General features: G+C 50.1%; 1 protein-coding gene across 2 annotated transcripts in view; it reads left to right on the forward strand.

The window, feature by feature from the left end:
- KPNA1 (karyopherin subunit alpha 1) overlaps positions 1–22,372 on the forward strand; it is a 42,772-nt gene that overhangs the window by 12,651 nt on the left and 7,749 nt on the right. The window contains exons 4-10 of one of the 2 annotated variants that reach the window (XM_038758412.1): positions 4,355–4,454; positions 7,721–7,815; positions 10,775–10,906; positions 10,988–11,076; positions 12,859–12,958; positions 19,587–19,750; positions 19,851–19,929. In XM_038758412.1, the coding sequence (XP_038614340.1) occupies positions 4,355–4,454; positions 7,721–7,815; positions 10,775–10,906; positions 10,988–11,076; positions 12,859–12,958; positions 19,587–19,750; positions 19,851–19,929 (759 nt within the window). The remainder of the gene's footprint in view (positions 1–4,354; positions 4,455–7,720; positions 7,816–10,774; positions 10,907–10,987; positions 11,077–12,858; positions 12,959–19,586; positions 19,751–19,850; positions 19,930–22,372) is intronic. The other variant, XM_038758413.1, reaches the window with a different exon arrangement.

Here is a 22,372-nt window from a genome sequence, read left to right on the forward strand (position 1 = left end):
TGTACCAAGTGCTTGGGAGAGTAATAATAATAATAATAGTAATAATAGTAATGGCAGTTGATAAGCGGGCCAGCCGGCCGACCCTGGCCAGAAGACGGGTGTTGGGCGAGTGTTGGGTTTGGAGCTGTAGGAACAGTGCTTGGCACATGGTCAGCGCTTTATAAATGCCATCATTATTGCTATTATTATTTATTAGGTGCTTATTGTGTGCAGAGAACTGTACCAAGTGCTTGGGAGAGTAATAATAATAATAGTAATGGCAGTTGATAAGCGGGCCAGCCGGCCGACCCTGGCCGAAAGCCAGGTGTTGGGCGAGCGTTGGGTTTGAAGCAGTAGGAGCAGTGCTTGGCACATAGTCAGTGCTTTATAAAAGCTATCATTATTATTAATATTATTATTAAGTGCTTATTGTGTGCAGAGCACTGTACCAAGTGCTTGGGAGAGTAATAATAATAGTAATGGCAGTTGATAGGCGGGCCAGCCGGCGACCCTGGCTGGAAGACGGGTGTCGGGTGAGTGGTGGGTTTGGAGCTGTAGGAACAGTGCTTGGCACATAGTCAGCGCTTAATAATGCCATCATTATTATTATTATTTATTAAGTGCTTATTGTGTGCACAGCACTGTACCAAGTGTTTGGGAGAGTAATAATAATAATAATAATAGTAATAGTAATGGCAGTTGATAAGCGGGCCAGCCGGCCAACCCTGGCCGGAAGATGGGTGTCGGGCGAGCATTGGGTTTGGGGCTGTAGGTGCTTATTGTGTGCAGAGCACTGTACCAAGCGCTTGGGAGAGTAATAATAATAATAATGATAATAATAATAATAGTAATGGCAGTTGATAGGTGGGCCAGCCGGCCGACCCTGGCCGAAAGACGGGTGTCGGGCGAGCGTTGGGTTTGGAGCAGTAGGAACAGTGCTTGGCACATAGCGCTTTATAAATGCCATCATTATTGCTATTATTATTTATTAGGTGCTTATTGTGTGCAGAGAACTGTACCAAGTGCTTGGGAGAGTAATAATAACAATAATAATAATAATGATAATAATAATAATAATAATAGTAATGGCAGTTGATAAGCGGGCCAGCTGGCTGACCCTGGCTGGAAGATGGGTGTCGGGCGAGCGTTGGGTTTGGAGCAGTAGGAACAGTGCTTGGCACATAGCGCTTAATAATGCCATCATTATTGTTATTATTTATTAAGTGCTTACTGTGTGCACAGCACTGTACCAAGTGTTTGGGAGAGTAATACTAATACTAATAATAATAGTAATGGCAGTTGATAAGCGGGCCAGCCGGCCGACCCTGGGTTTGGGTTTGGAGCAGTAGGAACAGTGCTTGGCACATAGCGTTTTATAAATGCCATCATTATTGCTATTATTATTCATTAGGTGCTTATTGTGTGCAGAGAACTGTACCAAGTGCTTGGGAGAGTAATAATAATAATAATAATAATAATAATAATAATAATAGTAATAGTAATGGCAGTTGATAAGCGGGCCAGCCGGCCGACCCTGGCCGAAAGCCAGGTGTTGGGCGAGCGTTGGGTTTGGAGTAGTAGGAACAGTGCTTGGAACATAGTCAGCGCTTTATAAATGCCATCATTATTATTATTATTATTATTTATTAAGTGCTTATTGTGTGCAGAGCACTGTACCAAACGCTTGGGAGAGTAATAATAATAATAATAGTAATGGCAGCTGATAGGCGGGCCAGCCGGCCGACTCTGGCTGGAAGACGGGTGTCGGGCGAGCCTTGGGTTTGGAGCTGTAGGAACAGTGCTTGGCACATAGTCAGCACTTAATAATGCCATCATTATTAGTATTATTTATTAAGTGCTTACTGTGTGCACAGCACTGTACCAAGTTTTTGGGAGAGTAATACTAATACTAATAATAGTAATAATAGTAATGGCAGTTGATAAGCGGGCCAGCCAGCCGACCCTGGCCGGAAGACGGGTGTTGGGCGAGCATTGGGTTTGGAGCTGTAGGAACAGTGCTTGGCACATGGTCAGCGCTTTATAAATGCCATCATTATTGCTATTATTATTTATTAGGTGCTTATTGTGTGCAGAGATCTGTACCAAGTGCTTGGGAGAGTAATAATAATAATAGTAATGGCAGTTGATAAGCGGGCCAGCCGGCCGACGCTGGCCGAAAGCCAGGTGTTGGGCGAACGTTGGGTTTGGAGCAGTAGGAGCAGTGCTTGGCACATAGTCAGTGCTTTATAAATGCCACATTATTATTAATATTATTTATTAAGTGCTTACTGTGTGCACAGCACTGTACCAAGCGCTTGGGAGAGTAATAATAATAGTAATGGCAGTTGATAGGCGGGCCAGCCGGCGACCCTGGCTGGAAGACGGGTGTCGGGCGAGCGTTGGGTTTGGAGCTGTAGGAACAGTGCTTGGCACATAGTCAGCGCTTAATAATGCCATCATTATTATTATTACTTATTAAGTGCTTATTGTGTGCACAGCACTGTACCAAGTGTTTGGGAGAGTAATAATAATAATAGTAATAGTAATGGCAGTTGATAAGCGGGCCAGCCGGCCAACCCTGGCCGGAAGATGGGTGTCGGGCGAGCGTTGGGTTTGGGGCTGTAGGTGCTTATAGTGTGCAGAGCACTGTACCAAGCGCTTGGGAGAGTAATAATGATAATAATGATAATAATAATAATAGTAATGGCAGTTGATAGGTGGGCCAGCCGGCCGACCCTGGCCGAAAGACGGGTGTCGGGCGAGCGTTGGGTTTGGAGCAGTAGGAACAGTGCTTGGCACATAGCGCTTTATAAATGCCATCATTATTGCTATTATTATTTATTAGGTGCTTATTGTGTGCAGAGAACTGTACCAAGTGCTTGGGAGAGTAATAATAATAACAATAATAATAATAATGATAATAATAATAATAACAGTAATGGCAGTTGATAAGCGGGCCAGCTGGCTGACCCTGGCCGGAAGACGGGTGTCGGGCGAGCGTTGGGTTTGGAGCAGTAGGAACAGTGCTTGGCACATAGTCAGCGCTTAATAATGCCATCATTATTATTATTATTTATTAAGTGCTTACTGTGTGCACAGCACTGTACCAAGTGTTTGGGAGAGTAATACTAATACTACTACTAATAATAATAGTAATGGCAGTTGATAAGCAGACCAGCCGGCCGACCCTGGCCGGAAGATGGGTGTCGGGCGAGCGTTGGGTTTGGAGCTGTAGGTGCTTATTGTGTGCAGAGCACTGTACCAAGTGCTTCGGATAATAATAATAATAATGATAATAGTGGTAGTAATAATAATAATAATAATAGTAATGGCAGTTGATAGGCGGGCCAGCCGGCCGACCCTGGCCGAAAGACAGGTTTCGGGCGAGCGTTGGATTTGGAGCAGTAGGAACAGTGCTTGGCACATAGCGCTTTATAAATGCCATCATTATTGCTATTATTATTTATTAGGTGCTTATTGTGTGCAGAGAACTGTACCAAGCGCTTGGGAGAGTAATCATCATCATCGCCATCAACCGTATTTCTTGAGCGCTTACTGTGTGCAGAGCACTGGACTAAGCGCTTGGGAAGTCCAAGGTGGCAACGTATAGAGACGGTCCCTACCCAACAGTGGGCTCACAGTCTAAAAGGGGGAATAATAATAATATATATAATAATATATATATAGAGAGAGAGAGATCTATATATATCTATAGACATATATGTCTATATATAGATCTCTCTCTATAGAGAGAGATCTATATGTATCTATAGATATATATGTCTATAGATATATATAGATCTCTCTATATAGAGAGAGATCTATATGTATCTATAGATATATATGTCTATAGATATAGATCTCTATAGATATATACATATATAGATATATAGATATATATAGATCTCTATAGATATATATATATATATACATATATAGGTATATATAGATATATATAGATCTCTATAGATATCTATATCTATATCTATCTATCTATCTATATCTATATATATCTATATCTATATCTATCTATCTATCTGTATATCTATATCTGTATATCTATATCTATCTATCTATCTATCTATATCTATATCTATAGATATATATATATATACATATATATATATACATATATCTATATCTATAGATATATATATATATATACATATATATATATACATATGTGTGTGTGTATATATACACACAGATAATAGTAATGGCAGTTGATAAGCGGGCCAGCCGGCCGACCCTGGCCGGAAGATGGGTATCGGGCAAGTGTTGGGTTTGGAGCCCCCCCGGGAGGGTGGGTAGGGGCGCCCGGGGGGGGGGTCGGGAGGCCTCTGCTGACGGGTCCCCCCCCCCCCCACCACGGCAGGGTGGCGTCATCACGGCCGACATGATCGACATGATATTCGCCACCGGCCCCGAGCAGCAGCTGGTGGCCACCCAGAAGTTCCGGAAGCTGCTGTCCAAAGGTCAGTCCCCGGCCCGGCCCCGGGTCCGGCCGGAGAGCCCCGGGGTGGGGGGCACGGGGGGCGGTCGACCCGCGCCCCTCACTCGCTCCCGGATCTCCGGGCCGGGCGGCATCTCCAGGCATTCATTCCGTCGTATTTATTGAGCGCTTACTGTGTGCAGAGCACTGGACTAAGCGCTTGGGGAGTACGAGTTGGCAACATAGACGGCGGCTCACAATCAATCAATCGTATTTATTGAGCGCTTACTGTGTGCAGAGCACTGGACTAAGCGCTTGGGAAGTCCAAGTTGGCAACTTTTAGAGACGGTCCCTACCCAACAGTCGAAAAGAGTCCAGGCATCCCCTCCCAGGCCAAGCCAGGCCTTCATTCCGGCGTATTTATTTATTTAGAGAAGCAGCGTGGCTCAGTGGGAAGAGTCAGAGGTCGTGGGGTCAAACCCCGGCTCCGCCACTTGTCAGCTGGGTGGCTTTGGGCAGGTCACTGCACTTCCCCGGGCCTCAGTTCCCTCATCTGGAAAATGGGGATCAATCAATCAATCGTGTTTACTGAGCGCTTACTGTGTGCAGAGCGCTGGACTAAGCGCTTGGGAAGTCCAAGTCGGCAACATCTAGAGACGGTCCCTACCCAACAGCGGGCTCGCGGTCTAGAAGGGGGAGACGGAGAACAAAACCAAACGTATTAACAAAATAAAATAAATAGAATAGATATGTACAAGTAAAATAAATAGAGTAATAAATCCGTACAAACATATATCCGTATATACAGGTGCTGTGGGGAGGGGAAGGAGGTAAGGCGAGGGGGAGAGGAAGGGGGATGAAGACTGGGAGCCCCCCGGGGGACAACCCAATCACCTTGTAACCTCCCCAGCGCTTAGAACAGTGCTTGGCACATAGTAAGCGCTTAACAAATGCCATCATTATTATTATTATTATTATTTATTGAGCGCTTACTGTGTGCAGAGCACTGGACTAAGCGCTTGGGGAGTACGAGTTGGCAACAGATAGAGACGGCGGCTCACAGTCCAGGCATCCCCTCCCAGGCCTCCCCTCTCTGGGGGTCGAAAGCCAGATGTTCACTCTGTCGTATTTATTTATTTAGAAAAACAGCATGGCTCAATGGGAAGAGCCCGGGCTTTGGAGTCAGAGGTCGTGGGTTCAAATCCCGGCTCCGCCACTTGTCAGCTGGGTGACTTTGGGCAAGTCACTTCACTTCTCCGGGCCTCAGTGACCTCATCTGGAAAATGGGGATGAAGACTGGGAGCCCCCCGGGGGACAACCCGATCACCTTGTAACCTCCCCAGCGCTTAGAACAGTGCTTTGCACATAGTAAGCGCTTAACAAATGCCATCATTATTATTATTTTTTTTTATTGAGCGCTTACAGTGTGCAGAGCACTGTACTAAGCGCTTGGGGAGTGCAAGTTGGCAACATATAGAGACGGTGGCTCACAGTCCAGGCATCCCCTCCCAGGCCCCCCATCTCTGGGGGTCGAAAGCCAGGCCTTCATTCCGTCGTATTTATTTTATTTATTTAGAGAAGCAGCATGGCTCAGTGGGAAGAGCCTGGGCTTTGGAGTCAGAGGTCACGGGTTCAAATCCCGGCTCTGCCACTTGTCATCTGGGTGACTTTGGGCAAGTCACTTCACTTCTCCGGGCCTCAGTTCCCCCATCTGTCAAATGGGGATGAAGACTGTGAGCCCCGCTTCTCTGGGCCTCAGTTCCCTCATCTGTCAAATGGGGATGAAGACTGTGAGCCCCGCTTCTCTGGGCCTCACTTCCCTCATCTGTCAAATGGGGATGAAGACTGTGAGCCCCGCTTCTCTGGGCCTCAGTTCCCTCATCCATCAAATGGGGATGAAGATTGTGAGCCCCACGTCCCTGCGCCTCAGTTCCCTCATCCGTCAAATGGGGATGAAGACTGTGAGCCCCGCTTCTCTGGGCCTCAGTTCCCTCATCCGTCAAATGGGGATGAAGACTGTGAGCCCCGCTTCTCTGGACCTCAGTTCCCTCATCCGTCAAATGGGGATGAAGACTGTGAGCCCCGCTTCTCTGGGCCTCAGTTCCCTCACCCGTCAAATGGGGATGAAGACTGTGAGCCCCCCGTGGGGCAACCTGATCACCTCGTATCCCCCCCAGCGCTTAGAACAGTGCTCGGCACATAGTAAGCGTTTAATAAATACCATAATAATAATAACGGTGGGTTGGCTCAGAGCTAGTCCCAGATGGGCCAGTGTAGACGAGGCCAGGGGAGGCCGGAGGGGAGAGTGAAGACGCCCTCGGGTTGGATTCATTCAGTCGTATTTATTGAGCGCTTACTGTGTGCAGAGCACTGTACTAAGCGCTTGGATGGGGGAGACCGACCCCCTTTCTCAGGCGGCCGCAGCGGGGTGGGTGAGAGGAAGAGGAGCGGGTTAGGGGAGCCGGGGTGAGCCCTCTTATTTGTTCATTCAGTCAATCGTATCTATTAAGCGCTTACTGCGTGCAGAGCACTGTGCTGAGCGCCCGGGAAACTCCACTGCGTCCAGAAAGAGCCACAATCCCTGCCCACAGCGAGCTCACAGTCTAGAGTTCGTTGAGAAGCAGCGAGGCTCAGTGGAAAGAGCCCAGGCTTGGGAGTCAGAGGTCAGGGGTTCGAATCCTGACTCCGCCACGTGTCTGCTGTGTGACCTGGGGCAAGTCACTTCTCTGGGCCTCAGTGACCTCATCTGTAAAATGGGGAGGAAGACCGTGAGCCCCACGGGGGGCAACCTGATACCTTGTATCTACCCCAGCGCTTAGAACAGTGCTTTGCACATAGTAAGCACTCAACAAATCATCATTATTATTACTATTAGAGCAGGGGAGACAGATGACAACACAACTAGACGTCAGTACTTTGTTTCGTCGTCCGTCTCCCCCTTCTAGACCGCGAGCCCGTTATTGGGCAGGGTCCGTCTCCGTCTGTTGCCGAACTGGACTTTCCAAGCGCTTAGTACAGCGCTCTGCGCGCAGGAAGCGCTCAACAAATGCGACCGAACGAATAAATAAAGTGGCAGCTAGACACATGAGTGCCGCGGGGCGGGCAGAGGAAAGGGGGCGAGCCGGGGCGATGGGAGGTGAGGAAATGGGGGGCTTAGTTAGGGAAGCCCAATCCGTCGTATTTATTGAGCGCCTACTGTGTGCAGAGCACTGGACTAAGCGCTTGGAGTGAGGCCTTGAAGCGGGGCGGGGGGGGGAGAGGAGGCGTGTGGCCGTACCCGCCGCCGACCCGCGTCTCTCCGTTGCCCAGAACCCAACCCGCCGATCGACGAAGTCATCAACACGCCGGGCGTGGTGGCCAGGTTTGTGGAGTTCCTCAAACGCAAAGAGAATTGCACATTACAGGTGCTCACCTTTTCTCCCCTTCTCCCCCTCACCCCCCGTCCGCCCTGCCGTCCCCCCCAGAGTGCCCAGGCGGGGTGTCCTCCCCACTCCCACCGCCCCCCCCCCCCCCCCCCGCCGAACGCTGCCCATCGCGGCGGCGGGCACGGGTTAGCCCCGCCGCGGGCCCCCTGGACCCGAATTGAGACGCGGCCCGGCCCGGAGGTTAAAACCTGGGCCTGGGAGCGCTTAGAACGGTGCTTGGCGTCTAGTAAAGCCTTATTAGAACAGTGCTTTGCACATAGTAAGCGCTTAATAAATGCCATTATTATTATTATTGGGCAAGTCACTTCACTTCTCTGGGCCTCAGTTCCCTCATCTGGAAAACGGGGATGAAGACTGTGAGCCCCCCGTGGGACCACCTGATCCCCTTGGAACCTCCCCAGCGCTTAGAACAGGGCTTGGCACACAGTAAGCGCTTAATAAATGCCATCATTATTATTATTATTATTGTTCTCTGGGCCTCAGTGACCTCATCTGTCAAATGGGGATGAAGACTGTGAGCCCCCTGTGGGACAACCTCATCACCTTGGAACCTCCCCAGCGCGTAGAACAGGGCTTGGCACATAGTAAGCGCTTAATAAATGCCATTATTATGATTATTATTATTATTATTCTCTGGGCCTCAGTGACCTCATCTGTCAAATGGGGATGAAGACTGAGCCTCTTGTGAGACAACCTGATCACCTTGTATCTCCCCCAGCGCTTACAACAGTGCTTGGCACATAGTAAGCGCTTAATAAATGCCATCATTATTATTATTATTATTCTCTGGACATCAGTGACCTCATCTGTCAAATGGGGATGAAGACTGTGAGCCCCCTGTGGGACAACCTGATCACCTTGGAACCTCCCCAGCGCTTAGAACAGTGCTTGGCACACAGTAAGCGCTTAATAAGTGCCATCATTATTATTATTATTATTATTATTATTATTCTTTGGGCCTCAGTGACCTCATCTGTCAAATGGGGATGAAGACTGTGAGCCCCCTGTGGGACAACCTGATTGCCTTGTAATCTCCCCAGCGCTTAGAACAGGGCTTGGCACATAGTAAGCGCTTAATAAATGCCATCATTATTAGTATTATTATTCTCTGGGCCTCAGTTCCCTCATCTGTCAAATGGGGATGAAGACTGTGAGCCCCCTGTGGGACAACCTGATCACCTTGGAACCTCCCCAGCGCTTAGAACAGTGCTTGGCACACAGTAAGCGCTTAATAAATGCCATCATTATTATTATTATTATTATTATTATCATTATTCTTTGGGCCTCAGTGACCTCATCTGTCAAATGGGGATGAAGACTGTGAGCCCCCCGTGGGACAACCTGATCACCTTGTAACCTCCCCAGCACTTAGAACAGGGCTTGGCACATAGTAAGCGCTTAATAAATGCCATCATTATTAGTATTATTATTCTCTGGGCCTCAGTTCCCTCATCTGTCAAATGGGGATGAAGACTGTGAGCCGCCTGTGGGACAACCTGATCACCTTGGAACCTCCCTAGCGCTTAGAACAGTGCTTGGCACATAGTAAGCGCTTAATAAATGCCATTATTATTATTAAGAGAAGCAGCGTGGCTCAGCGGAGAGAGCCCGGGCTTTGGAGTCGGAGGTCATGGGTTCAAATCCCGGCTCCGCCCACTGTCAGCTGGGTGACTTTGGGCGACTCACTTCACTTCTCTGGGCCTCAGTTACCCCCTCTGGAAAATGGGGATGAAGACTGGGAGCCCCCCGGGGGACAACCCGATCACCTTGTAACCTCCCCAGCGCTTAGAACAGTGCTTTGCACATAGTAAGCGCTTAATAAATGCCATTATCATTGTTATTAACAAATACCATCATTATTACTGTTATCCCGCTTTCTAATCCCTCTTCCGCCACTCACTCGTTCATTCAGCCTTTTTTATTCATTCATTCCATCATATTTACTGAGCGCTTACGGTGTGCAGAGCACTGTACTAAGCGCTTGGGAAGTCCAAGTCGGCAACAGATAGAGACGGTCCCTACCCCACAGCGGGCTCACAGCCTAGAAGGGGGAGACGGACAACAAAATAAGACACGTGGACGGGTGTCAAGTCGTCAGAACAAATAGAATGAAAGCTAGATGCACATCCTGAACAAAATAAATAAAATGGTAAATATGTACAAGTAAAATAAATAGAGTAATAAATCTGTACAAACATATATACAGACTGAGCCCCCTCCTTCCTCTCCCTATCCCCCCTGCCTTACCTCCTTCCCCTCCCCACAGCACCTGTATATATGTTTGTACAGATTTATTACTCTATTTATTTTACTTGTACATGTTTATTCTATTTATTTTATTTGGTTTATATTCTTTGTTTTGTCGTCCGTCGCCCCCTCCTAGACCGCGAGCCCGCTGTTGGGTAGGGACCGTCTCCGGATGCTGCCGACTTGGACTTCCCGAGCGCTTAGTCCAGTGCCCTGCGCCCAGTAAGCGCTCAATAAATACGATGGAATGAATGAATATCTACATTATTATGATGAGGGAACCGAGGCGCAGAGGAGTGCGGTGACTTACCCGCGGCGGAGGCGGGATGAGAACCCAGGCCCGGGCTGTAACCACCGCGCCGCGTTCATTCAGTCGGTCGTATTTATTGAGCGCTTACTGTGTGCAGAGCACTGTACTAAGCGCTTGGGAAGTCCAAGTTGGCAACATTTAGAGACGGACCCCGGCGGAGCCGCCTCCCGCCGCCCAGCTCGATTTCACCCCGGGAATACTGGACGTCCGCCGCTTCCCTCGGAGGGGAGCGGCCTCTCGGGACGCCGCCCTTTCCGGGGTCCCAAAGGGGTGACCCCCTGCCCCGGCTACTGTCAGGCCGCCAAGTCCACCCCTCCGGGGCCCCCGGGGGCGGGCCGAGCGCGGCCCCTGAGCGGCGGCGTCTCCCCCACTGTCCCCCAGTTCGAAGCGGCCTGGGTGCTGACCAACATCGCCTCGGGGAACTCCCTCCAGACGCGGGTGGTCATCCAGGCCGGGGCCGTGCCCGTCTTCATCGAGCTGCTCAGCTCCGAGTTCGAGGACGTGCAGGAACAGGTGCGCGGGGGGCCGGGGGGGAGTGGGGGAGACCCCTCCGGGGGGGCCGGGCCTCGCCGTGACCCCGGTTGTCCACCCTAGGCGGTGTGGGCGCTGGGAAACATCGCGGGCGACGGGACCGTCTGCAGGGACTTCGTGCTGGACTGTACCATCCTCCCTCCGCTCTTACAGTAAGTCCTCGCCCCCCGCGGCCCCGGTAAGCGCTCAGTAAAGTCGCCCGGTCCTACTTATTGAGCGCTTACTACGTGCGGCGCGCTTGGAAAGTACAGCACGGCAATAGAGACAATAATAATAATGATGATGGTACTTGTTAAGCGCTTACTACGTGCAAAGCACTGTCCTAAGCGCTGGGGAGATACAAGGCGATCAGGTTGTCCCACGGGGGGCTCGCAGTCTTCATCCCCATTTGACAGATGAGGGAACTGAGGCTCAGAGAAGTGTCTGGGTCTGTGTGTCTGAGGGTCTGTGGTGTCTGTGAGGGTCTGTGCGGGTTTGTGGGTTTGTGTCTAGGTCTGTGTGGGTTTGTGTGTCTGTGTGGGTTTGTGTCTGTGAGGGTCCGTGTGGGTTTGTGTGTCTGTGAGGGTCTGTGGTGTCTGTGTCTGTGTAGGTCTGTGTGGGTATGTGGGTTTGTGTCTGTAGGGCTGTGTGGGTTTGTGTGTCTGTGTGGGTTTGTGTCTGTGAGGGTCTGTGTGGGTTTGTGTGTCTGTGAGGGTCTGTGGTGTCTGTGAGGGTCTGTGCGGGTCTGTGTGTCTGTGTAGGTCTGTGCGGGTTTGTGGGTTTGTGTCTGTAGGGCTGTGTGGGTTTGTGTGTCTGTGTGGGTTTGTGTGTGTGAGGGTTTGTGGGTTTGTGTGTCTGTGTAGGTTTGTGGTGTCTGTGAGGGTCTGTGTGGGTTTGTGTCTGTGTGTCTGTGTAGGTCTGTGTGGGTTTGTGGGTTTGTGTCTGTAGGTCTGTGTGAGTTTGTGTGTCTGTGTGGGTTTGTGTGTGTGAGGGTCTGTGGGTTTGTGTGTCTGTGTGGGTTTGTGGTGTCTGTGAGGGTCTGTGTGGGTTTGTGTCTGTGTGTCTGTGTAGGTCTGTGTGGGTTTGTGAGCCCACTGTTGGGTAGGGACTGGCTCTATCTGTTGCCAATTTGTACTTCCCAAGCGCTTAGTCCAGTGCTCTGCACATAGTAAGCGCTCAATAAATACGACTGATGATGATGATGATGTGACTTGCCCCAAGTCACCCAGCCGACAATTGGCAGAGCCGGCATTTGAACCCACGACCTCTGACTCCAAAGCCCGGGCTCTTTCCGCCGAGCCACGCTGCTTCTGACGATCCCTGCCCACAACGAGCTCCTAGCTGACTGTGCGCTGGGCGCTCACTCTATAGGGCCCCGACTGCACGGAGGGGACTATACCGAGGGAGAAGCAGCGTGGCTCAGTGGAAAGAGCCCGGGCTTTGGAGTCAGAGGTCACGGGTTCAAATCCCGGCTCCGTCAGCTGCCAGGTGTGTGACTTGGGGAAGTCACTTCTCTGGGCCTCGGTTTCCTCATCTGGAAAATGGGGATGAAGACCGTGAGCCCCCCCCCCCCGCAGTGGGACAATCTGATCATCTTGTAACCTCCCCAGCGCTTAAAACGGTGCTTTGCACAGAGTAAGCGCTTAATAAATGGCATTATTGTTATTATTACTGGGCGCCCGTCGGGTGTGGGCCGCTCTCCTGGCTGCAGAGAGCCGGGCGGAGGGCGCTCACGCAGTAGGGGCTTGGGAACGTACTCGGTTTGTGCCCCCGAAGAGCCGATGGGCATCATCCCATCCTTTGCCCCTCGGGCCGGCGAGGGGGTCTCCGGCCTGGTTTTTTCCCGTTTAAACTGGAGGGTGGGGTCTCCCCTCGGCCTCCCCTCCGGCAGGGGAGGGAAAGGGGGCGGCGCCGAGTGCGAATCCCCCACCCGGCCGGCCCATATTGGTTCGTAGGTTGCTGTCGAAGCAGAACCGCCTGACCATGACGCGGAACGCCGTCTGGGCCCTGTCCAACCTCTGCCGGGGAAAGAACCCGCCGCCCAATTTCGCCAAGGTGGGTCGAGGGGCGGGGGGCGGGCCCGCAGCGCAGAAGGCAGCGGGGTCCGGGGTGGGCGGGTGCCCGTCCCCAAAAGAGCGGGACGAGTTTCCCGTTATCACCTGGGGCAGCGTTTGGGCACCATTCATTCAGTCATTCAATCGTATTTATTGAGCGCTTACTGTGTGCAGAGCACTGGCCTATCCTGGGGCACCGTTTGGCCACCATTCATTCATTCATTCAATCGTATTTATTGAGTGCTTACCGTGTGCAGAGCACTGGACTAACCTGGGGCAGCGTTTGGGCACCATTCATTCATTCATTCAATCGTATTTATTGAGCACTTACTGTGTGCAGAGCACTGGACTAACCTGGGGCAGCGTTTGGCCACCATTCATTCATTCATTCAATTGTGTTTATTGAGCGCTTACCATGTGCAGAGCACTGTACTAACCTGGGACAGCGTTTGGCCACCATTCATTCATTCATTCAATCGTATTTATTGAGCACTTACCGTGTGCAGAGCACTGGACTAACCTGGGGCAGCGTTTGGCCACCATTCATTGTCGTATTTATTGAGCACTTACTGTGTGCAGAGCACTGGACTAACCTGGGGCAGCGTTTGGGCACCATTCATTCATTCATTCAATCGTATTTAGTGAGCGCTTACTGTGTGCAGAGCACTGGACTAACCTGGGACAGCGTTTGGGCACCATTCATTCAATCGTATTTATTGAGCGCTTATTATGTGCTGTGCACTAGACTAACCTGGGGCAGCATTTGGCCACCATTCATTCAGTCATATTTATTGAGCACTTACTGTGTGCAGAGCACTGGACTAACCTGGGACAGCGTTTGGGCACCATTCATTCAATTGTATTTATTGAGCACTTACTATGTGCAGTGCACTAGACTAACCTGGGGCAGTGTTTGGCCACCAATCATTCATTCATTCAGTTGTATTTATTGAGCACTTACTGTGTGCAGAGCACTGGACTAACCTGGGGCAGCGTTTGGGCACCATTCATTCATTCATTCAATCGTATTTATTGAGCGCTTACCGTGTGCAGAGCACTGGACTAACCTGGGGCAGCGTTTGGCCACTATTCATTCAATCGTATTTATTGAGCGCTTATTATGTGCAGTGCACTGGACTAACCTGGGGCAGCATTTGGCCACCATTCATTCAGTCGTATTTATTGACCGCTTACTGTGTGCAGAGCACTGGACTAACCTGGGACAGCGTTTGGGCACCATTCATTCAATTGTATTTATTGAGCGCTTATTATGTGCAGTGCACTAGACTAACCTGGGGCAGTGTTTGGCCACCAATCATTCATTCATTCAGTTGTATTTATTGAGCACTTACTGTGTGCAGAGCACTGGACTAACCTGGGGCAGCGTTTGGGCACCATTCATTCATTCATTCAATCGTATTTATTGAGCGCTTACCGTGTGCAGAGCACTGGACTAACCTGGGGCAGCGTTTGGCCACTATTCATTCAATCGTATTTATTGAGCGCTTATTATGTGCAGTGCACTGGACTAACCTGGGGCAGCATTTGGCCACCATTCATTCAGTCGTATTTATTGACCGCTTACTGTGTGCAGAGCACTGGACTAACCTGGGACAGCGTTTGGGCACCATTCATTCAATCGTACTTATTGAGTGCTTATTATGTGCAGTGCACTAGACTAACCTGGGGCAGTGTTTGGCCACCAATCATTCATTCATTCAGTTGTATTTATTGAGCACTTACTGTGTGCAGAGCACTGGACTAACCTGGGGCAGCGTTTGGCCACCATTCATTCATTCATTCAATCGTATTTATTGAGCTCTTACTGTGTGCAGAGCACTGGACTAACCTGGGGCAGCGTTTGGCCACCATTCATTCATTCATTCAATCGTATTTATTGAGCTCTTACTGTGTGCAGAGCACTGGACTAACCTGGGGCAGCATTTGGCCACTATTCATTCAATCGTATTTATTGAGCGCTTATTATGTGCAGTGCACTGGACTAACCTGGGGCAGCATTTGGCCACCATTCATTCAGTCGTATTTATTGAGCGCTTACTATGTGCAGAGCACTGGACTAACCTGGGGCAGCGTTTGGGCACCATTCATTCATTCAATCAGTCGTATTTATTGAGCGCTTACCGTGTGCAGAGCACTGGACTAAGCGCTTGGGAAGTACAAGTTGGCAACATATAGAGACAGTCCCTACCCAACAGCGGGCTCACAGTCTAGAAGGGGATGAAGACTGTGAGCCCCCCATGGGACAACCTGATTACCTTGTAATCTCCCCAGCGCTTAGAGCAGGGCTTGGCACATAGTAAGCGCTTAATAACTGCCATCAATATTATTATTATTATTCTCTGGGCCTCAGTGACTTCATCTGAAAAATGTATTCATTCATTCAATCGTATTCATTCACTCATTCATTCAATCGCATTTATTGAGCGCTTACTGTGTGCAGAGCACTGTGCTAAGCGCTTGGGAAGTCCAAGTTGGCAACATATAGGGACGGTCCCTACCCAACAGCGGGCTCACAGTCGAGAAGGGGGATGAAGACCGTGAGCCCCCCCACCGTGGGATCACCTTGTAACCTCCCCAGCGCTTAGAACAGTGCTTGGCACATAGTAAGCGCTTCCTAAATGCCATCATTATCATTATTATCGTTACTAAGCGGTTGGGAGAGTCCGGCAGACATTCCCCCTCCTAGCCCGTGAGCCCGCCGTGGGGTCGGGACGTCGCCAACTTGGACTTCCCAAGCGCTCCGCCCAGTGCCCTGCCCCCAGTGAGCGCTCAATAAATACGACTGAATGAATGAATGACTGAACTTGTACTTCCCAAGCGCTCCGCCCAGTGCCCTGCCCCCAGTGAGCGCTCAATAAATACGATTGAATGAATGAATGACTGAACTTGTACTTCCCAAGCGCTCCGCCCAGTGCCCTGCACCCAGTGAGTGCTCAATAAATACGATTGAATGAATGAATGAATGACTGAACTTGTGCTTCCCAAGCGCTCCGCCCAGTGCCCTGCCCCCAGTGAGCGCTCAATAAATACGATTGAATGAATGAATGGCTGAACTTGTACTTCCCAAGCGCTCCGCCCAGTGCCCTGCCCCCAGTGAGCGCTCAATAAGTACGATTGAATGAATGAATGACTGAACTTGTACTTCCCAAGCGCTCCGCCCAGTGCCCTGCCCCCAGTGAGCGCTCAATAAATATGACTGAATGAATGAATAAATGAATTCATTCATTCATTCAATCGTATTTATTGAGCACTTGCTGTGTGCAGAGCACTGTACTAAGCGCTTGGGAAGTCCAAGTTGGCAACATATAGAGACGGTCCCGACCCAACAGCGGGCTCACAGTCTAGAAGAATGAACTTGTACTTCCCAAGCGCTCCGCCCAGTGCCCTGCACCCAGTGAGCGCTCAATAAATACGATTGAATGAATGAATGCATGACTGAACTTGTACTTCCCAAGCGCTCCGCCCAGTGCCCTGCCCCCAGTGAGTGCTCAATAAATACGATTGAATGAATGAATGACTGAACTTGTACTTCCCAAGCACTCCGCCCAGTGCCCTGCCCCCAGTGAGTGCTCAATAAATACGATTGAATGAATGAATGACTGAACTTGTACTTCCCAAGCGCTCCGCCCAGTGCCCTGCACCCAGTGAGCGCTCAGTAAATACGATTGAATGAATGAATGACTGAACTTGTACTTCCCAAGCGCTCCGCCCAGTGCCCTGCCCCTAGTGAGCGCTCAATAAATACGATTGAATGAATGAATGAATGACTGAACTTGTACTTCCCAAGCGCTCCGCCCAGTGCCCTGCCTCCAGTGAGCGCTCAATAAATACGATTGAATGAATGAATAAATGAATTCATTCATTCATTCAATCGTATTTATTGAGCGTTTACTGTGGGCAGAGCACTGTACTAAGCGCTTGGGAAGTCCAAGTTGGCAACATATAGAGACGGTCCCTACCCAACAGCGGGCTCACAGTCTAGAAGAATGAACTTGTACTTCCCAAGCGCTCCACCCAGTGCCCTGCCCCCAGTGAGCGCTCAATAAATACGATTGAATGAATGAATGACTGAACTTGTACTTCCCAAGTGCTCCGCCCAGTGCCCTGCACCCAGTGAGCGCTCAATAAATACGATTGAATGAATGAATGAATGAACTTGTGCTTCCCAAGCGCTCCGCCCAGTGCCCTGCCCCCAGTGAGCGCTCAATAAATACGACTGAATGAATGAATGACTGAACTTGTACTTCCCAAGCGCTCCGCCCAGTGCCCTGCCCCCAGTGAGCGCTCAATAAGTACGATTGAATGAATGAATGACTGAACTTGTACTTCCCAAGCGCTCCGCCCAGTGCCCTGCCCCCAGTGAGCGCTCAATAAATATGACTGAATGAATGAATAAATGAATTCATTCATTCATTCAATCGTATTTATTGAGCACTTGCTGTGTGCAGAGCACTGTACTAAGCGCTTGGGAAGTCCAAGTTGGCAACATATAGAGACAGTCCCTACCCAACAGCGGGCTCACAGTCTAGAAGAATGAACTTGTACTTCCCAAGCGCTCCGCCCAGTGCCCTGCCCCCAGTGAGTGCTCAATAAATACGATTGAATGAATGAATGACTGAACTTGTACTTCCCAAGTGCTCCGCCCAGTGCCCTGCCCCCAGTGAGTGCTCAATAAATACGATTGAATGAATGAATGACTGAACTTGTACTTCCCAAGCGCTCCGCCCAGTGCCCTGCCCCCAGTGAGCGCTCAATAAATACGACTGAATGAATGAATGACTGAACTTGTACTTCCCAAGCGCTCCGCCCAGTGCCCTGCCCCCAGTGAGTGCTCAATAAATACGATTGAATGAATGAATGCATGACTGAACTTGTACTTCCCAAGCGCTCCGCCCAGTGCCCTGCCCCCAGTGAGTGCTCAATAAATACGATTGAATGAATGAATGAATGAATGACTGAACTTGTACTTCCCAAGCGCTCCGCCCAGTGCCCTGCACCCAGTGAGCGCTCAATAAATACGATTGAATGAATGAATGCATGACTGAACTTGTACTTCCCAAGCGCTCCGCCCAGTGCCCTGCCCCCAGTGAGCGCTCAGTAAATACGATTGAATGAATGAATGACTGAACTTGTACTTCCCAAGCGCTCCGCCCAGTGCCCTGCCCCCAGTGAGCGCTCAATAAATACGATTGAATGAATGAATGACTGAACTAGTACTTCCCAAGCGCTCCGCCCAGTGCCCTGCCCCCAGTGAGCGCTCAATAAATACGATTGAATGAATGAATGACTGAACTTGTACTTCCCAAGCGCTCCGCCCAGTGCCCTGCCCCCAGTGAGCGCTCAATAAATACGATTGAATGAATGAATAAATGAATTCATTCATTCATTCAATCGTATTTATTGAGCGCTTACTGTGTGCAGAGCACTGTACTAAGCGCTTGGGAAGTCCAAGTTGGCAACATATAGAGACGGTCCCGACCCAACAGCGGGCTCACAGTCTAGAAGAATGAACTTGTACTTCCCAAGCGCTCCGCCCAGTGCCCTGCCCCCAGTGAGCGCTCAATAAGTACGACTGAATGAATGAATGACTGAATTTGTGCTTCCCAAGCGCTCCGCCCAGTGCCCTGCCCCCAGTGAGTGCTCAATAAATACGATTGAATGAATGAATGAATGACTGAACTTGTGCTTCCCAAGCGCTCCGCCCAGTGCCCTGCCCCCAGTGAGCGCTCAATAAATACGATTGAATGAATGGCTGAACTTGTACTTCCCAAGCGCTCCGCCCAGTGCCCTGCCCCCAGTGAGCGCTCAATAAATACGATTGAATGAATGAATGAATGACCGAACTTGTACTTCCCAAGTGCTCCGCCCAGTGCCCTGCCCCCAGTGAGCGCTCAATAAATACGATTGAATGAATGAATGACCGAACTTGTACTTCGCAAGCGCTCCGCCCGGCGCCCTGCACCCAGTGAGCGCTCAATAAATACGATTGAATGAATGAATGACTGAACTTGTACTTCCCAAGCGCTCCGCCCAGTGCCCTGCCCCCAGTGAGCGCTCAATAAGTACGATTGAATGAATGAATGAATGACTGAACTTGTACTTCCCAAGCGCTCCGCCCAGTGCCCTGCCCCCAGTGAGCGCTCAATAAATACGATTGAATGAATGAATGAATGACCGAACTTGTACTTCCCAAGTGCTCCGCCCAGTGCCCTGCCCCCAGTGAGTGCTCAATAAATACGATTGAATGAATGAATGACTGAACTTGTACTTCGCAAGCGCTCCGCCCGGCGCCCTGCACCCAGTGAGCGCTCAATAAGTACGATTGAATGAATGAATGACTGAACTTGTACTTCGCAAGCGCTCCGCCCGGCGCCCTGCACCCAGTGAGCGCTCAATAAATACGATTGAATGAATGAATGACTGAACTTGTACTTCCCAAGCGCTCCGCCCAGTGCCCTGCCCCCAGTGAGCGCTCAATAAGTACGATTGAATGAATGAATGACTGAACTTGTACTTCCCAAGCGCTCCGCCCAGTGCCCCGCCCCCAGTGAGCGCTCAATAAGTACGATTGAGTGAACGAAGGAATTCCTCCGTCCCCCCCGCCCCAGGTGTCCCCCTGCCTCAGCGTGCTGTCCTGGCTGCTGTTCGTCAACGACACGGACGTGCTGGCGGACGCTTGCTGGGCGCTCTCCTACCTGTCCGACGGGCCCAACGACAAGATCCAGGCCGTCATCGACGCGGGCGTCTGCCGCAGGCTCGTGGAGCTGCTCACGTAAGCGGCCCCCGCGTCCGGCGGGACCGGCCGGGGGGGTGGGGGGCGGGCCGGGGGCCCCGCGGGGCGGCTGACGCACGGTTCCCGCTTGCCCCGGCAGGCACGGTGACTACAAGGTGGTGTCTCCCGCCCTCCGGGCCGTGGGGAACATCGTCACGGGCGACGACGTCCAGACCCAGGTAGGCCCCGGGTCCCAGGACCCTCCTTGCCATCAATCAATCCATCAATCGTATTTATTGAGCGCCGACTGTGTGCAGAGCACTGGGCTAAGCGCTTGGGAAGTCCGAGTTGGCAGCATAGAGAGACAGCCACCTACCCAACAGTGGGCAACCCGCTCCGCGCAAGAGTGCTCCGCCGGGGCGTCTTCCGGGCGCGGGCATTCATTCATTCATTCGTATTTGTTGAGCGCTGACTATGTGTGCAGAGCACTGGGCTAAGCGCTTGGGACGGCCAAGTTGGCAACATCGAGAGACCCAACAGCGGGCTCACAGGCTGGAAGGGGGAGACGGACAACGTAACAAAACATTCATCCAGCGCTTAGAACAGTGCTTTGCCCGTAGTAAGCGCTTAATAAATGCCGTTATTATTATTATTATTATTATTATTCATTCATTCAGTCATATTTATTGAGATAGACAGCATAACAAAACATTCATTCAGTCGTATTTATTGAGCGCTGACTATGTGTGCAGAGCACTGGGCTAAGCGCTTGGGACGTCCAAGTTGGCAACATCTAGAGACCCAACAGCGGGCTCACAAGCTGGAAGGGGGAGATGGACAACATAATGAAACATTCATTCATTCAATCGTATTTATTGAGATAGACAACATAACAAAACATTCATTCGTTCAGTCGTATTTATTGAGCGCTGACTGTGTGCAGAGCACTGGGCTAAGCGCTTGGGAAGGCCAAGTTGGCAACATCGAGAGACCCAACAGCGGGCTCACAGGCTGGAAGGGGGAGACGGACAACGTAACAAAACATTCATTCATTCAATCGTATTTATTGATAGCCTAACAAAACATTCATTCATTCAGTCGTATTTATTGAGCACTGACTATGTGCAGAGCACTGGGCTAAGCGCTTGGGAAGGCCAAGTTTGCAACATCGAGAGACGGTCCCTACCCAACGGCGGGCTCACAGGCTAGAAGGGGGAGACGGACAACGTAACAAAACATTCATTCATTCAGTCGTATTTATTGAGATAGACAGCATAACAAAGCATTCATTCAGTCAGTCATATTTATTGAGCACTGACTGTGTGCAGAGCACTGTGCTGTGCGCTTGGGAAGTCCAAGTTGGCAACATCGAGAGACGGTCCCTACCCAACAGCGGGCTCACAGGCTAGAAGGGGGAGACGGACAACGTAACAAAACATTCATTCATTCAGCCGTGTTTATTGAAATAGACAGCATAACAAAGCATTCATTCAGTCAGTCGTATTTATTGAGCACTGACTGTGTGCAGAGCACTGTGCTATGCACTTGGGAAGTCCAAGTTGGCAACATCGAGAGACGGTCCCTACCCAACAGCGGGCTCAAAGGCTAGAAGGGGGAGATGGACAACGTAGCAAAACATTCATTCATTCAATCGTATTTATTGAGATAGACAGCATAACAAAACATCCATTCATTCAGTCGTATTTATTGAGCGCTGACTGTGTGCAGAGCACTGTGCTAAGCTCTTGGGAAGTCCAAGTTGGCAACATCGAGAGACGGTCCCTACCCAACAGCGGGCTCACAGGCTAGAAGGGGGAGACGGACAACATAACAAAACATTCATTCATTCAATCGTATTTATTGAGCGCTTCTTACTGTGTGCAGAGCACTGGACTAAGCGCTTGGGAAGTCCAAGTTGGCAACATCTAGAGATGGTCCCTACCCAACAGCGGGCTCACAGTCTAGAAGAGCCATGTTTTGTTTTGTTGTCTGTCTCCCCCTTCTAGACTGTGAGCCCGCTGTTGGGTAGGGACCGTCTCTAGATGTTGCCAACTTGGACTTCCCAAGCGCTGAGTCCAGTGCTCTGCACACAGTAAGCGCTCAATAAATACGATTGAATGAATGAGTGCTCTGCGCACAGTAAGCGTTCAATAAATACGAATGAATGAATGAATGCTCTGCGCACAGAAAGCGCTCAATAAATACGATTAAATGAATGAATGCTCTGTGCACAGTAAGGGCTCAATAAATACGATTGAATGAATGAATACTCTGCGCACAGTAAGCGCTCAGTAAATACGATTGAATGAATGAATGAATGCTCTGCGCACAGTAAGGGCTCAATAAATACGATTGAATGAATGAATGAATGCTCTGCGCACAGTAAGCACTCAATAAATACGATTGAATGAATGAATGCTCTGCGCACAGTAAGCGCTCAATAAATACGATTGAATGAATGAATGAATGCTCTGTGCACAGTAAGTGCTCAATAAATACGATTGAATAAATGAATGCTCTGCACACAGTAAGCACTCAATAAATATGATTGAATGAATGAATGCTCTGCGCACAGTAAGCACTCAATAAATACGATTGAATGAATGCTCTGCGCACAGTAAGCGCTCAATAAATAGAGAAGCAGCGTGGCTCAGTGGAAAGAGCCTGGGCTTTGGAGTCAGA

The sequence above is a fragment of the Tachyglossus aculeatus genome, chromosome 16, assembly GCF_015852505.1.
Source record: "Tachyglossus aculeatus isolate mTacAcu1 chromosome 16, mTacAcu1.pri, whole genome shotgun sequence".
Classification (NCBI taxonomy): Eukaryota; Metazoa; Chordata; class Mammalia; order Monotremata; family Tachyglossidae; genus Tachyglossus; species Tachyglossus aculeatus.